Here is a 16,019-nt window from a genome sequence, read left to right on the forward strand (position 1 = left end):
TCTTTTCCTCACACATTAATACCTCATGTAGTTAGCACCATATTATCTCCAAACAACTGTGCTTGACACACTAAGTGAAGTGGGCCAATAAAATTGCTAAATAAACTTCGCACTGCATAAATAAAACATGCAAATATGCTCTGGTTTCTGTAATCCGCCCTCCACATCATTGTTAGTGCAAAACAAGGGTTGATCCAGAACACATCACATCATTCAGAGGACTTTGAAAACTGTCAGGAGTTTAGTTTTACTGGAACAACTGAAAACAAATTATGGCAAAAACTCCTGCAGAGTGATGTGTTGTAATACTCCAATATTGAACTGAACCATTGTCTACTGTCAATACAGACATGTATTCAGTTGTTGTTGTTGTTTTTTTTTGTTTTGTTTTTTAACACTGTAGTTTCTTTCAGCAGTGCAGTGCTATTATCTGATTTAATGAGGTAATTCTTTTCTATCTGCAGGCCTGGTCGTGGAAGGAGACCGTTCTGGAGTCGGGCACATCTGGCCGTTACACAGTAGAGACAGTGAGCACAGAGGAGGGGGTCATTTCCACTTTGACCATGAGTAACATCGTACCAGCAGACTTCCAGACCATCTACAACTGCACGGCCTGGAACAGCTTTGGCTCTGACACCGAGATCATACGCCTGAAGGAACAAGGTGGGAGCCAAGGTTTGAGCCGTTCCACCTTTCTCTTTTCTATCTGTGTTCTTTAGATAGCAGTAGAAATGTAGAAATGTTGAAATGTGCTGCTTTGTGTCTTTTGTCTTCATACTTTTAACCAAATATTAAGGGTGATTTCATGGAAGGACAGTTAAGTGTTGTGTCAGTATCACTCCAGGTTGTTTTTTTTTTTGTTTTTTTTTTTTTTAATCAAGGCGTAATCCATAGAACACATTACACATTAAAGAAGACATATTATGCTATTTGTCATGTATTTAGTATTAACCATAACATGTGTAGATCATTATGTTACATTTTGTCCATTATAAACCACAGTATTGATCTAAAACACTAAAGAAAATAAACTGCTCCATTAATTTCCTGTTCAGAAATGATTGGCCCAGCCTCTTCAAAGTGCAATTCCCCGTAGCAAGGAGCAGATGTTTATTTACTTGGTTTTATTATTAATAAATGCCAATATAAAGTGTTTGAACCCTGTGACCCAGAGTCTGAATGCAAAGAAGTAAATACAGAGCAATAGGCGTTGATAGGGGGTCAGTGAAAACATGGTGAAAAGTTCTTAAAAGCCTATTTATATAATATATTCCCTTTAAAAATGTTTTATTTTTTTATTTACTTTTATTTCCCCATTGCCTGTTTTCAGAATATATTGAATTCTAGGTTCATATCACAAGTCCAGCAATCGAAAACTCCATCTCTGGTGCATTCACACTTAAAATTCTGTCTAATGTCGCTATGAAATCACTTGCGAGGTTTTGTCAGAAGCCCTTTAAAAGCCCCATCAGATTTCATTTGAAGTTTGTGAGGAGTGACAGTTGACAGCCGCCCGAGTGCACGCTCCAAATTGTGAAACGATTGATGTGTCTTTATTGAGAACACGGTAGCAATAAATTCAGTCCAAATTAGCTCCCTGGTTTAACCTAAAGTATATCTTCATCTCAAATTGAAAGAGCAGCCCTTTAACACGGCTATGAGAAGAATTTTAAACATGGAGTCTCACCCAGCGCATTTTAATAGCCAACTTTATTTATATATTTCACAGAACAATGAAATACGCCCTTTTTATCGACTGACCCTGTGTCCTCTAATGTTGGGGAAGCTCTGTTTGGTGTTCCCTTGTACCAAACTATAAATTATAAGCTTCTTATGTGAAAGTGACATTGATCAATGGGGACATTAAACAGCCTTTAATGGCCATAGAAGAGAGATAGGTTGTTTGGCAATTGTTTAAAATGTGAGAAGGTCATAAATGTCGTAATTTGAGTCTTCCTTATTAAAGGTAGAATTTAATGAGGTTGCTGATTCTGCAGAGACAAATGACTTCTGGTTTAATCCAGGGAGTCACAGAACGCACCTATCTGGCCTGGTTTGATATTGCACATATACTCGCACTCTACCCAATGACAGCGCTTAGTAAAACACTTTTATAGGCCTGCACAGAAGTAAATTAAAGTTATAAGGGAGCTGGATAATGAGCTTATTGTACGCAGTAAAAATGTTTGCACAGAGCATAACAAAAGGCTAAGTAATTACTTTGCACATAATTTCAAAAACATATTTTTAGTAGCACTGATGTCACGTCTATTAAAATATTATGTCTGGCTTTAATTTGCAGTAGCAGGGACACAAATAGAGTTGGGTTCTTTTGTGTTTTACTGAGTATATGAGATGCCGGTTGTACATTATGATACAAGTACATATATATTTTTTATTTGTTTGTTTTGTGCAGAGTCTCTCCCCGTGGCAGTGATCATTGGAATAGCAGTGGGAGCCTTCGTGGCCTTCATCGTTCTCCTGGGAACCATTGGCGCGTTTTGTTGCACCCGCTCCCAGAGAAGTACGCCCATTTCCTGTCACATCCATAAGAGCATGTACAGTGTAGCATAGTATTGTGGTATCTCCAAGCACACAAAAATGTCTATTAATGGAGTATGGGATTCATTGATTGGGTTTATTATTTTTATATTTTCAGATATAATACTGCTACACAATTTTTGCTGCTGCCAGTAAGAATACAACAAATCTCTTTATTTCTATGTAGTTTTAATCATTCTCAAACATTGAAATACACTTAAAGGCACTGTACCTGATTTTTACTGTCTTACTGTCTTTTTACTGTTATGTCATCACTGTAAAGCTAACAACAACTAGCATGTTAACCGAACTCGTCCTGATTCATTCACAAACTGGACTAAATTTGAACACGAGAGCTCCTTATACAATATATCTGTACAGGGGAAAGACAAATTTTGCTCAACTACATGGAAAGAAATCGGGTACAGTTCCTTTGAGGCCAGTATTTGTCAAATATATTAGGCTATAGAACATAGAGACTAAATCTTTCCATTAAAGTTTCTATTTCTTGACTTGGCAGCATAAAACTAAATGTGCACTATACTGAGTTCTACCACAATTGGAAATCTACAAAGTAACTGTAGGGAGAATATTCTCGTAAATAAATCTTTCGGAAATACCATAACATTTTTCCAAGATTTATTCTGCACTAAAACAATAGCCTTTTTCCATCCCACAAAATATGATCACGCTATTCGTTGAGATAGACATTTTTGGTGGTGCTGAGATAAAGGGATTGTGTCAGGGCTCATTTCATGCAATCTCAGTGTGACGGCATTCGCTTTGGAAATTTACATCCTGCATTACCCAGTCCCCCCACCGCTCGGGATGTCATGATATAAGTTAGCGTCAGGATTATTGTCAGAAGAAAGATCCCAAGTTTATGTTTATTCATGAATATTGGCACCAGGCCCAAACTGTGAAATCCTGAACTCACTTTCTTTCATTCAGTGTCTAATATGTTTAATAGATCACCATTCATCTAAGAGCAGCTTTATGAAGTCTAACTATGTAAATGATGAAGTAAAGTTTATGTGGCATAGCCTGATGAAAAAGCTTTTTACATTTAGGCTTATTGTTTTTGAGTATACATTTATTTAAGCTTGCACAATTTTGAGAAAAAATATAAATAAAAAATCCAAGTGCACAATGTATATATCTTCTATTTTGTTCTTTGCAGAGGACATTCTTTTATCTAAATATTCAAAGCCTTTGCAATTTGGCAATTCTGAATACTCTCTTGATTCTAATGCTGTATGTAATGTCATGTAAACCCTAAACTGAATACTAAAGTATAGATTTTTTAGTTTACACCAGCAATTACACTTGTTGCTTAAAGGGCCCGTGTTAAGCTATTTTCTGATCTATGTAGCTTTCTTTTCAAAAACATGACTGGAGTTGTGTTTTGTTGGAGCTCTTGTCTTAAACTGAAAACACTCTGTTGCACCTTATGATGTCATGTGGTAATACCGGAAGTGCACCACTGTGTTTTTTTCAACACCAGAATCATTTGGGTAATTTCAGCCCTGTAATTTACAATCTCTTCTGAACAAAAGCTAAAAGGTAGGTGTTAACTTCAAAACTACCACGACATGACATCACAAGGTGAAACAAAGCATTTTGAGCTTTGGAGATATAGACACTTATAATAAAGGGTTACTCAAACATGCACAACTGAAACAAAACAACTCCAGGTATGTTTTTGATGAGGTATTAAAGTTATAATATGGCTAGAAGAAGAGTCAAAAGTCAAATTTGAGTAATATAAGACCATTAATTATCTTGACATCCCTGCCCATGAACATCACCACCACAGCCATCACCACCCCCTCCTCCTTCCCTCATGTACCACTCAGTAACTCAGGTGAGAGGCAGGCAGCCCTCCACCCCTGCCCCTCTCCAAAGGTCCAAAGTGTGCTCTGGTCCCTCAGCATGTCTGTTGTCTGTGCACTACAGAGGAAGCGCACCTGGTTATGCCCTCACTGCCCGCCTCCATCTGTGCTCACCAGAGAGAACTTGCAAGCAAAATTAAGACAGAAAGTAAGACTCTAATACATCAGCATTGTCCCACTGAGAACGGGCTGTCACCGTAGGCAGCAGTACAGCAACAACTATAGTCTTGGGTTGATAAATGATTAATAACGCTGGGTATTGCATGGGAAAGATAAATCTCAATTCAGATTTTGGCAACTGGATAAATTACTGTTTGTATTTGTGAGAATTGAATAGGGGGTTTCAAATATTAAGAAATACACACTCAAACCAAGACAATTTATTGAAGTATTTCATAATTTCGGTTTGACAGATCTGAAAGGAGTGGTGTCGGCCAAAAATGACATCCGCGTAGAGATTGTACACAAAGACCATAATGCAGCGCGAGAGAATGAAGAACAGGCGTCCATGAAACAGCTGATGGTGAGTGTGAGTGTCAATGCTTTTCTATTTCAATTCTATGGTTTAAGATTGTTTGAACTTAATCTTGTGTGTTGACTCCACATACATGAGCAAATATGTTGTCGTTGTTCAAGGACCCACATTATGCTATTTTCCAGCTTCTGTTATATAATGTTGTTTTCTTGGAGTTATGTTTTGTTTCTGCATATTTAGGCACAGAAAACACTGCACTTTGTGATGTCATGTGGTAATACAGGAAGTGCTCCACTGTGTTTTTAAACACTATACGCCTTCACTGGTATCATTTGGATAAGTTCAGCCCTGGAATTGCCAATCTCTACTGAATGAATAGTTCAATTTATCTGTTAAATTGGAAAACTAACACTATATGACATCTCAAGGTGGAACAGAGCATTCTGAGCTTTGGAGATGTAGACAGATTAATAATAAAGGATTACTCAGACATGTGTGAATGAAACAAGACACAACTCCAGGTATGTTTTTGAGAAGGCAACAACATTTTAACATGGTTTAAAGCTCACAATAGGCAATTTTGTGTAATATAGGGCCTTTAAACACAGAAGAGTACAATGGTATTACTCAAGGTGAAAACTGTCTACATTTTATAAAAGACATATACCAATTATTCTTGCAAAATGTCTTCTCTGCTTTGGTGTGACACTGCCAACTCAGTTCTTTAACAAACTATGATCATCTGCATACATACATTATTTACACTTTTTTAATGTGCACTATATTTTTGTCTCCCTGGAGATATTATTGCTTTGCCTAGAATGTTCCACATTATTGTAGTAAGTTAACGTATTTATCTGAAGGGTGACAAACAGGTGAGAGCACCAGGCCAACAAGTTACAGGTCTGATCTGTGAAGAGGCAGGCCAGCTTGGTGTAATAATGCATGTTTTTTAAGGCGTTAAGTTATATAGTGCACCCTATAGTTATTATTTGTATAACTATGATAGATTAGTCACTCACAGTTACTCCTCTATCCTGACATTCTTGTTTTGTAGTAGTACTGGACATCAAACCAAGTGCAATGTGCTGTTGGCTATGGCTCTGAACACTGTGTACACATACTCTAGCATGCAGACATAATGAGAGCACATTTGGTGAAGTCAAGCGGACTATATTTACCCATATGATGTGCTTCTTCCTGCTAAATGTGCCCTATCACAGTGTAACTATGGAGATGCTGATGCATGGTGCGTAATCCAACAGTGGGTGTATGTCTGCCTGTAGGACACACAAATAACTGCTTCCTTTTTGGATCTAAATAAAGTGTTCCATTTGGTCTACTGCAAGGAAAGACTATTTGCAGTAAAAGCTTTGGAGTTTTCTTTCAGATTAGGTAACACCGTAAAATGATCCAAACTGCTTCATATCTGAGAAATTTGTTAAGATAAATAAAACATACTCCCTGATCTATTATTAATGTCCACCTCCTACCTCCTACCTGAAAAGTTACATGGTGGACTTTAAAGGTGGCTTTGTACATATAGCAAAGCCAGTTATTTGGGTCAATGTTTTTGTTACAGATTGGTATAATACAACATCTGCTTGTGTGTTGTTATTCTTATTGCAGGTTGAGAGGGGCGAGTTTCAGCAGGAGTCAGTTCTGAAGCAGCTGGAAGTGTTACAAGAGGAAGAGAAGGAGTATCAGCACATTAAGGTACAATTTTTAACTAAGAGCAGAGGGATCCACTGAGAGAGAGACAGAGAGAAAGAAGAGAGAGGTAGAGAGAGAAAGGAATAGAGCAAGAGAGACCCACAGAGAGAGACACACACACAGAGAGACAGACACCCACACACACACACAGAAAGACGGAGAGAGAGAGTAAGTGAGAGAGAGGGACCAAGGCTAAGAGGGTGGTCTTGAACAGTGGGACTGAAGGAGTGCAGAAACACTAATCCCTCTTCTGGTGTGATTCTCAAAGTCCACCGACCAAATGACTTCATTTAATGGTCTGCTTTTATTAATTAGTCCCTGATCAAAGGTGCTCTGGAGTAATCCAGGACTGGCAATCCCCTAAGCCTTTATTTAAGTTACACAGAATCTCTCTGGAAGTGTCATGTGCACGGAGCATAAGGGCAGATTTGGTAAATGACAATACAGAAACAATAGTATAGTATAATCAATAATACCATGGACTGCACACATAGTACACTTTAGCAGACATTGCACTGTTTCTATGTTCTTATTGATAAATTCTTTAATATGTTAGACTACTGTTTGCAGTATTGAATAGCCAATTATTTTTGGCACATTTGTAGAGGTTCTTCTATTCACAAGCCCCTTTTGAACACCTGATTGAATTTTCGGTAGCCAAATATCCTCCATCTAAATTATTTCATGATTAGAAAAGCATTTCACAAAGATTTTAATTTCAAGTTTAAACAAATCCTATGCCCTTTTCCAAATTAGTATTCTGAAAATATTTAATTCAGAATTTGGAATTTATTCAACATTCACCAACACAGTATTTTGGCATAAAAGATCTTTAATAATTGGGTAGCACATTTGATTAATTTTACAATCAGCCATATCTACATGACAGAAGAAACCAAAGAAGAAGAAAAAATCAATAATTGAAAGGTCCATCAATTTTGTCCATCATGTTGTCCCTGAGCAGGCCTCAGATTCATTCTTTTTTTTTTTTTAAACCATGGTTTTAACTCAAAATGTGGCAAACACTTAATAACTACTATGACTACTACTACTACTACTACTACTACTATTACTTTAAATGGCCTTAATAAATTCTTAACAAATTCATAATTAACATATAGTTTATTAAGAATGATTCAGGCTCATTAGCTACTTAACTTCCAACCCTAACTCCTTAATTATATTCACCCTATAGCCTTAATCCTAAACCTGAACCATTCTTAATAAAGTATTGTTCATTATTAATTAAGTTTTTGTTCATGTTTTATTAGGGCAAATTAAAGGGCCCATATTATGCTGTTTTGTGATCTATGTTATAATGTTGTTTCCTCATCAAACACGCTGCTGGAGGTGTGCTTTGTTTCATTCACACATGTTTCATCCACACAAACTCTGCATATTTAGGCTTAGTTCTACTCTCAAACAGAAAACACTATTTTATACCCTGTGATGGCACGTGGTAATGCAGTAATACACCTTCACTAGAATCATTTGGATAATTTCAGACCTGGAATAGCCCATCACTGAACAAAAGGTAACATCACATGGTTTAGAGATGTAGACTCATATATGTGTGAAACAAAATACAACTCTGCTTATGTTTTTGAGGAGGCAACAACATTAACTTGGTACCAAAATATATGTATTATATTTACATGTGGGTGCAGTTAAATAAATAGGAATGTCACAACACAATATAATGGCTTGAATAGTCTTTTTCTAAGTCAACCCATTATTGTCATGTTTGTTTGTCTGCTTTGAGAGAAAAACAGTGTTAACAACGATCACATCAGAGCAGTACGTTTACATGGCCAGGTGATTATATACATCTGCACCTGCGTCAGAGCTTAACAGCACCTCTCAGATCTGGCCTCTTCATTTACGTGTTTGTCCAATGGGATGCCACTGGAAGCTCACTTGAGTATACTTGTGCTAAGTTACCTGCTACCACTCTCCTCTTGGGGGCCGCGCTTTTGATCCTATTTAATGACGAGCGAGTGTAGAGCCGCGGTGGAGGCAGGGATAAAGGCCAGATGCAAAAGATGTCTCTGTCTGCTGTCTGGTAATGATGAACATAACAAGCACGCTCTCAGGTTGTCGCTCTCATTTGCCCATTACCAGCATTCTTCTTTGGGGACTTGCCACCACCGTGCTTGACATTCACATCTATTCACACAAGAGCGTCAAACATACACACACGCCCCCACCGGACCCTTAGCAACAGCCTGCAGCCCGGAGCCAAGCAGCGAAACAAGCGGCACAGCTCAAGACGTCTCTGAATACGTGAAATTACAGACACTCGCATCCATTTAGGTCCAATTAGAGCCTGCTTGTGAGTGAACTTTGCAGTGACATCTTGAATGCCAAACTATGATTCATCAAGGCTCCTTAATTAACAGAAAAATACATGATTTGGAGGTTAGTGTTGAGGCTGCTTAAGTCCCAGCACAAGGTTTTGCCACTATTTTAATTTAGTTTTTGTTTTTAGTTGTTTTTCTCTCTCTCTTGGCACATAGAAGCTTCTTTCCTATTCAGTACATTTTCATTTATGCATATTATGCCTTAGCACTGACAACTTGAGAATATATAAATGCCCCTAAATACACACTGGTTTATGTTGTAAGTAACAACACTATGTCAATGCCTTTTCCAGGATCCTACAAATGGATACTACAGCGTGAACACCTTTAAAGAGCACCACACGCCCACGATGACAGGCAGCCAGCCGGCCGAGGTCAGGAATCCCAGCAGCACTGGCACTCTTGGGAAGCAGAGGGTCCCCACAGGCATGTCCTTCAACAACATCTACTCCACTCTGGGGGCAGGCTCCAACCGCCTGTACGACTACAGCCAGCGCTTCGTGCTGGGCATGGGCAGCAGTTCCATTGAGCTGTGTGAGCGCGAGTTCCAACGCGCCTCCCTCAGCGACTCCAGCTCCTTCATCGACACACAGTGTGACAGCAGCGTGAGCAGCTATAGTAAACCAGATGGGTATGTGCAGTTTGACAAAGACAGTAAAGTGTCAGCGTCCTCTTCCTCACACTACTCTCAGTCGTCCTCTCAGAACTCAGACCTGACCAGGCCTCTGCAGAAACGCATGCAGACTCATGTCTGACCTCCAGGACAGGAGGGGGAACCGGAGAAGCAAACACAGGATTGTCAAATACCCCGGGACTCTTATGTAAACTATAGGACAGAGGGAGTCTGGTGGATGCCTGGAGACCTGGGGATGGTCGGCTTTAAATGTGACTAAATGTCCCAAAATATGGACCAAGAAGCCTTATACCCCCCTCACGCTTAACACAACACTCACCTCTTTTCTACAACATCTCAAGAACTGTGCCACATGAAGCTTATTTGCCAAGTTTGGAATTTGAAATGAAAAAGGTGCTCGCCACAGTGGGACTGTTTGTGGATCAGAATGCAACAATACCACAAGGATTTGTGTGACAATCAACTCCCCAGGCAGAGACTGTTTAGCCTTTTGAAGATTGTCATTCAGAAAGAAACTCTGTGAATTGGCGAAGCACTCAGCATGAAAATCATGATAATGAGCTGGAGCCAGTGTCCTGCTGCTCTGTTGGAGTTTGAAGCACAAGAAACAAGCGTGCACCTAGCTTGTTTAACTGGCCCTCCACGCGTCCCTTTACAGACTGGAGCCAAGTTGGGCTAGTTGAAATTGCTTTTGCCTGGAGGTGACAGAAAACTTTCTCCCTGTGCCCATAGATGTTGAGCCTAAAACAATGTGTACAACAGAGTGGGTCACAGCGCAGAGCAGATAAGGCTCAAGCAGCCCTGTCACACAGACATGATAAGAGACTATCAGTGTACATATGTGAGTATCATTTTATAATTTCTCTAATTGCCTCTGACTTCACTTTGGTGGACTCAAAATGAGACATCAGCGCCTCTTGTTGTGATGAATACTTTGCCTTGAGGGTCTGTTTGAAACTTTCAAACTGAATGACAGTGTCAGCTCTTTTGTTTACGAGAACTTCCTCTTCCACTGGTTTTGTGCCCAACTCCAAAAAGCACTTAGACAGGGAACCCTACACATCATAATGTAACAGATAGTTTGCCTGCCATTTTAAAGCTATATTCTTTCCAAACTGGAGTGGACATTGTATTTAACCCGGGCAGCTGAGTTTTTTCACAGCTTTTGTTAACCTCACTAGTGACCTTTATCTGACATCCTGTGTAATGGTCATCAAGGGACAGTACATATTTTACTGTTTTGTTTCTGTTAACCACTGTTCATTTCTGCTGCTGTGACATAGATGATATTGTTTAAATGCAATTAGTTTATGCACTAAGTATTTAACTACTGACAATGTACTTATGTAGTTCATAGGGGCATTCTCACACTGCAAACTTTTTGACTAAAATGGTTCTTATAATTATTGGTTTTAAACACTGAATTTCTTTCTCTTTTTTTTTTGTTGTATATTTTATAATTTCAGTTGTATGTTTGGTGGTCACACATTGTCATAAAAAGCTACACTAAATGAAAATGGAAAAGGAGAGGCCAGAAACAGGAGACTGAAAACTAGACATTGTAATGCACTTTATTTATTTTTTTCATTTCTGCAGAAGTGGTTTCTGATGTAATCCTATTTTACAAATGAATTGAAGTCCATTGTAGATCTTAAGATGCCACGCTGTGTTTGGGAGCTGATAATCCATCTTGGCACCTGTAGACTGTATATACATGTCTTATGCATCTCTCTGTGTACATATTTTGTTCTGTTCCAGGCTTCTCTGTGAGTCAGATTTCAATATATTAGAGCTTAACAAATCCATGTGGCATCAGCATTGTGTGAACAGACAATCGCTTTTTCTTTGTTTTCCATCCAGAAATCTTATCAACATATTCTATTCATGCTTGTTTCACACAAATTACATTAGGGGCTTATGTGTGCAGTTTTATTCCCCCATTTCTCACTGGGAAATCAGATTCTCACACTAGATTGGTAAAGTGCAGAGCTTAGCTGGTTTAGCTTTACACCGGAAATTCAACATTCTTCTACAGTGGCTCTTCTTGTGAAAGATCTCCACAGTGGCACTCAAGCAGAACAATATGAGTCAGAAAGCAGATGAATCTTTTCTTCTTTTAAGTATGTCTCACTCACATCTCTTTGTTTGGCTTGGCAGTGGTCATAAACTCAGATCTATTTTGCATGTCTGATGTCTTCTGGCATTTAAACAAAAAAAAAGATTATTATTCATATTCCATGAAATAAAAATAACTCCTTCATTGTCTGTTTTCCTAGTCAAAAGCATGTCATGGGAACTCACCCACCCATAGTTCAGATCCCAGTGCTCAGAACATGCACAGGTCAAATGAAACATCAATATTTGCACCTAGCCTATCCCCCACTGTGGGCCTGGCAACATGACCGTCAGGTCCAGTGTGTCTCTGGGACACTGTCCTCATAGATGACAGTGACCTCTCACCTGTGGACAGTGGGCACTGTCCCTTTGGAGCTGGTCTGGCTGTGGGGGCCACACACACGCCAAAGTAGAACAGATGAATAAACATACAGGCCCACACAATTACAAGAGGTTGCTGGCCTTTGCTGATAAAACAGCAGCCTCTCACAGAGGAGCACAAACATAGTCTATTATTCAGACATAAAGACTTGCCAGTGGCAGGCTGGATAAGGACATTTCTTAAGTGAGAGAAAGGGCCCACAAGTGTGGCAAAAGAGCTCATTTGTAAATGTTTGTAGTGGCAACTCTTTCCGGAGGCTCTATTGAATTTTTTTTTTGTGCTGCAATAAGCATTAAAGTGGCCATTTAACTGTCTCTCCAGAAACACCCTCTCTCCACTCATCTATTTTTCTCATTTGATTCCTACATGCTTATTAACCGTACAGTGTTACAATTAACCCCTTTCATAATGCTTCACCTCAAGGCAATGTGTGCGTCACACATAGAATATGAGAGTCACTGTTACAGGAAGTCAAATCTGGACCTGTCTTTGAGGAGGCTTTATTTCTCTGTAAACCAAATCTGTCTCTGTTTTACAAACACTAATTCAGATCTCAAACTAAAGTTGGACTGTGGTTTATTTGATTTCTATGACAACATAAGCCTAACTGTAATAAAGATGACTTGTAAATTCTGCTGGATTATCCACTCTCATCAGTCAGTGGCCCTCTGTATCTTAAATGAAATGGTTGTATTTTAACTGTGGTCTGTGGAACTCTGATGCTTTTACTCTGTATATTTGGAGAATAAACCTCATGTTTGAGATGGTGTGAGTGTACATGATTGCGGCTGCTTAACACACATCTAAATGGGAATGAGACGCAGAGGCTCCATTCACACTTTAGTGCGTATGTGGGGACTCCATCTTCAGTCAATTCACACTTATATCTTTACTATGTACATATATAGACTTACACTGTGTATCAGGTTATCATAGCCTGTATAATGCAAACTATACATTTATATTGTCTTTCACATTTACACAGCCCAAAACATGACTGCAAATCTGGAGAACAATAGACAATGCATTAACCTTATTATTTTTGATCTGACCTCTACAACGTTTCAAATGCCTGGGTTTTGCATATAAATTGGCAAGACCAAGATAAAAATTAAAGACTGTTTCACTGACCATGCTTATTCACTATGAATATTTGTGACTATTCTAATGGTATATCCCACCCTAAAACATCAAATGTGTTGCTATGAGAAACGCGTAAAAACACCCCCCTTTATTACTCCATGACTGAGTGCACAGTGCATACAGACAGAGTTTCACTGAAACCCAGAATACATCCAAATGGTTCAAAGCTATTTGTCCACAAGTGGCTGATATAGCTCTCCAGCAGTCAGCAGATTCACACCATTACATTTACCAGCCTTTAATCCATTAATAGGACCTTTGCAGTCTTACTCTAAATTAAATGAAGTTAATAAAAGAGCCAGGCTGCCTGGAGCAGCAGCCACACTCGTGCACCAGTGAAACCGAAAAGTGATTTGAATTCTGTCATGCATACAGCCCATGCTCTGCAAGAGCAATTACTCTGGAGCAGGATTAATCCACTTGCAGGCTGCATGGGAATGTGGCATTACTGAAGTCTATAGTCCCCCACGGCAGCTTTGTGTGAGAGGAGAGACAAACTCAAGTCTACTCTAAAGTCATGACAAACTGTGCATGATGCCTCCAACAGCACTGACAGCCCAGTCTCCAGAATCACTTTTCCAACCACAATTCCCGAGCTCTGCCTTAAAATCAGTGAGGGGTGTGTTTAAACAGAAGAAAATGTGAGTTTTCAACATCTGTTTGAGATGAGTGACCAGACTTCCATCAGCCATGGACCAGGATGGTCAAACATCTCCATATGTGTAAAGTTACTATTAATACAACACAAGCATGTTTTCAACTATGTGAGGAATACGGACACATGGGTGGTTTTTGGAAAGATGGTTTTAGTGCAATTAAAAAGGAAAATATGTTTTCTAAATCTCCTATATTCTGATAAGAATACTGCTAAACCCTCTGCACTTTTGCCATTCACCCATCTATGAGTCTGAATGACAGCAGACCTGAGAATCAAAACCACACCCACTTTGCTATAGTACTTTTAATACTGTATCACTTCACCACTAGAAATTACATAGAAGAAGCAATAATGGCTGCACTGTACCCCCTATGACAGTAATAGTAGTAGTACAATTCTCCACATGTTTTTGACCTCTTTCCAGAGACTTTTGTTCAGAAATATCTGACAAATGTGAACCTCACAGCTCGCAATTTTCTCCAAGTGCAAATTAATAACATCAGAACAGTCCCAGTAGTCTTTGTGTTGTGAAATTACCCATGACCAGGTATTTACCAGGAGTAAGGGACCTTAATGTCAGGTACACGCTGAACAACCCATTGTGTTACTCTTCCACAGACAGTGCATGTTGTTTGTTAGCTTGGGTTAAATTATCCATGCTATTTCACTGTCACTCAAACTTATTTTTAATTCCCAAACTGTGAACCATATGGTGGCATGCTGAAAAGTGGTTGAGTGACATGTTGTTGCAGCTTTCTGGAATTAATTGCCTATGAAATGCCTTTTTATTGTATTTTTATTATTTTGTAGCATATGTCTTTGGTTTGAGCAGAATATTAAGCATATCCTTAAACTATGTAGGTGGCATAAACAGGCAACTCTTATTAGTATGTGCACTGGGGGAGTATATTTGAGAGAACCCTACTGATGCCTGGCCTTGACTAGACTATGCAGTTTTGTAGCTAGCTTTGCACAGACATAGCCTCACTCAGCACATCTGCATTATTGAAATCAGAGAGGTTGAGCTGTGGGTGAAAGAGACACATCCGTCATTCTGCCAGGCTTTGGACTGACTGACACTTCACTGAGTATTTTCAGACTCACAGGGCACGAGTGAGAAAATCCAATATTTTATTTGGGCTGAAGATGAGATTCAAACATCCAAGGGCATTTCCACCAAGGAGTTTCCACCACATGATATCTGCACTTCATTCAGATCAACTTATGTGCGCACCATGTAGCTTTTGAGGGGGTCTACCACTTGCTTGATGCGTTGGAACTGTTATTGGTTTACATAGAATATTCCACAGTATGTCATTTAGGGCCCTATATTAGCTAAATTGACTCTTGTGAGCTGTAAGCCATGTTATAATGTAACCTTATCAAAAACATACCTGGAGTTGTGTTTTGTTTTATTTACAGTAAACCTTTATTATTACATTATTTCATAATTATTATTCTCCTACATGTCCAAAACAATGTGTTTTTCCACCTTGTGTAAGAGGTGGGATCAAGTTGTTGTTTTGCAAGTCTCAAAGAAGTCTCAAGTCTTTGACCTCAAGTCCTAGTCCAGTCCCAAGTCAAAGACAGGAAATTCTAAGTCAAGTCCAAGTCATCTGCTTTGAGCTTTAAGTTGTTTCATGTCTTTAGATTTTTGCAATTTATGTGACTTTTATGCTAAATTTTACTTAAAAAGTCATGGTATATTTATATCAGTATTTATATAAGAGCTGAATAAAGGCTAAGTTTTCCTTTTTAAATGTCTTGTCAAGATTGTATTGCGAATCATTACAGTCAGAATAGAAATAATTAAGATTTAAGAGTGCTTAATAACAGTTATTTTGTCATGTAGTCTACACTGAAATGGACGGATCATACCCCCTCTGTTTTACAGTATTGTATTGTATTGTATATAACTGTATTGTACTGTATATTACTGTAGTACATTTGAGGATACCATATCACAGTACTTCAGTTACATCCAAAGTAACAAACAGAGAAGTGGGAGGGACACGGTTGAGTTTGTTTCTGTAAAATTAAGCACCACATGTATCAACTGAAAAGAGAAAATTATTTTCTAAAAACATACTTTTTTTAGGAGAATCA

At 38.8% G+C, this 16,019-nt stretch overlaps 1 protein-coding gene across 1 annotated transcript in view; it reads left to right on the forward strand.

The window, feature by feature from the left end:
* kirrel3b (kirre like nephrin family adhesion molecule 3b) overlaps window positions 1-9,736 on the forward strand; it is a 74,372-nt gene extending 64,636 nt beyond the window's left edge. Inside the window, exons 11-16 of the mRNA XM_055166686.1 lie at window positions 465-663; window positions 2,417-2,524; window positions 4,498-4,581; window positions 4,847-4,956; window positions 6,538-6,624; window positions 9,275-9,736. Coding sequence (XP_055022661.1) covers window positions 465-663; window positions 2,417-2,524; window positions 4,498-4,581; window positions 4,847-4,956; window positions 6,538-6,624; window positions 9,275-9,736 — 1,050 coding nt within the window. The remainder of the gene's footprint in view (window positions 1-464; window positions 664-2,416; window positions 2,525-4,497; window positions 4,582-4,846; window positions 4,957-6,537; window positions 6,625-9,274) is intronic.
* Window positions 9,737-16,019: the final 6,283 nt, after the last annotated feature.

The sequence above is a fragment of the Boleophthalmus pectinirostris genome, unplaced genomic scaffold (assembly GCF_026225935.1).
Source record: "Boleophthalmus pectinirostris isolate CB_2022bp ecotype Guang Dong unplaced genomic scaffold, ASM2622593v1 HiC_scaffold_9, whole genome shotgun sequence".
NCBI classification, from domain to species: domain Eukaryota; kingdom Metazoa; phylum Chordata; class Actinopteri; order Gobiiformes; family Gobiidae; genus Boleophthalmus; species Boleophthalmus pectinirostris.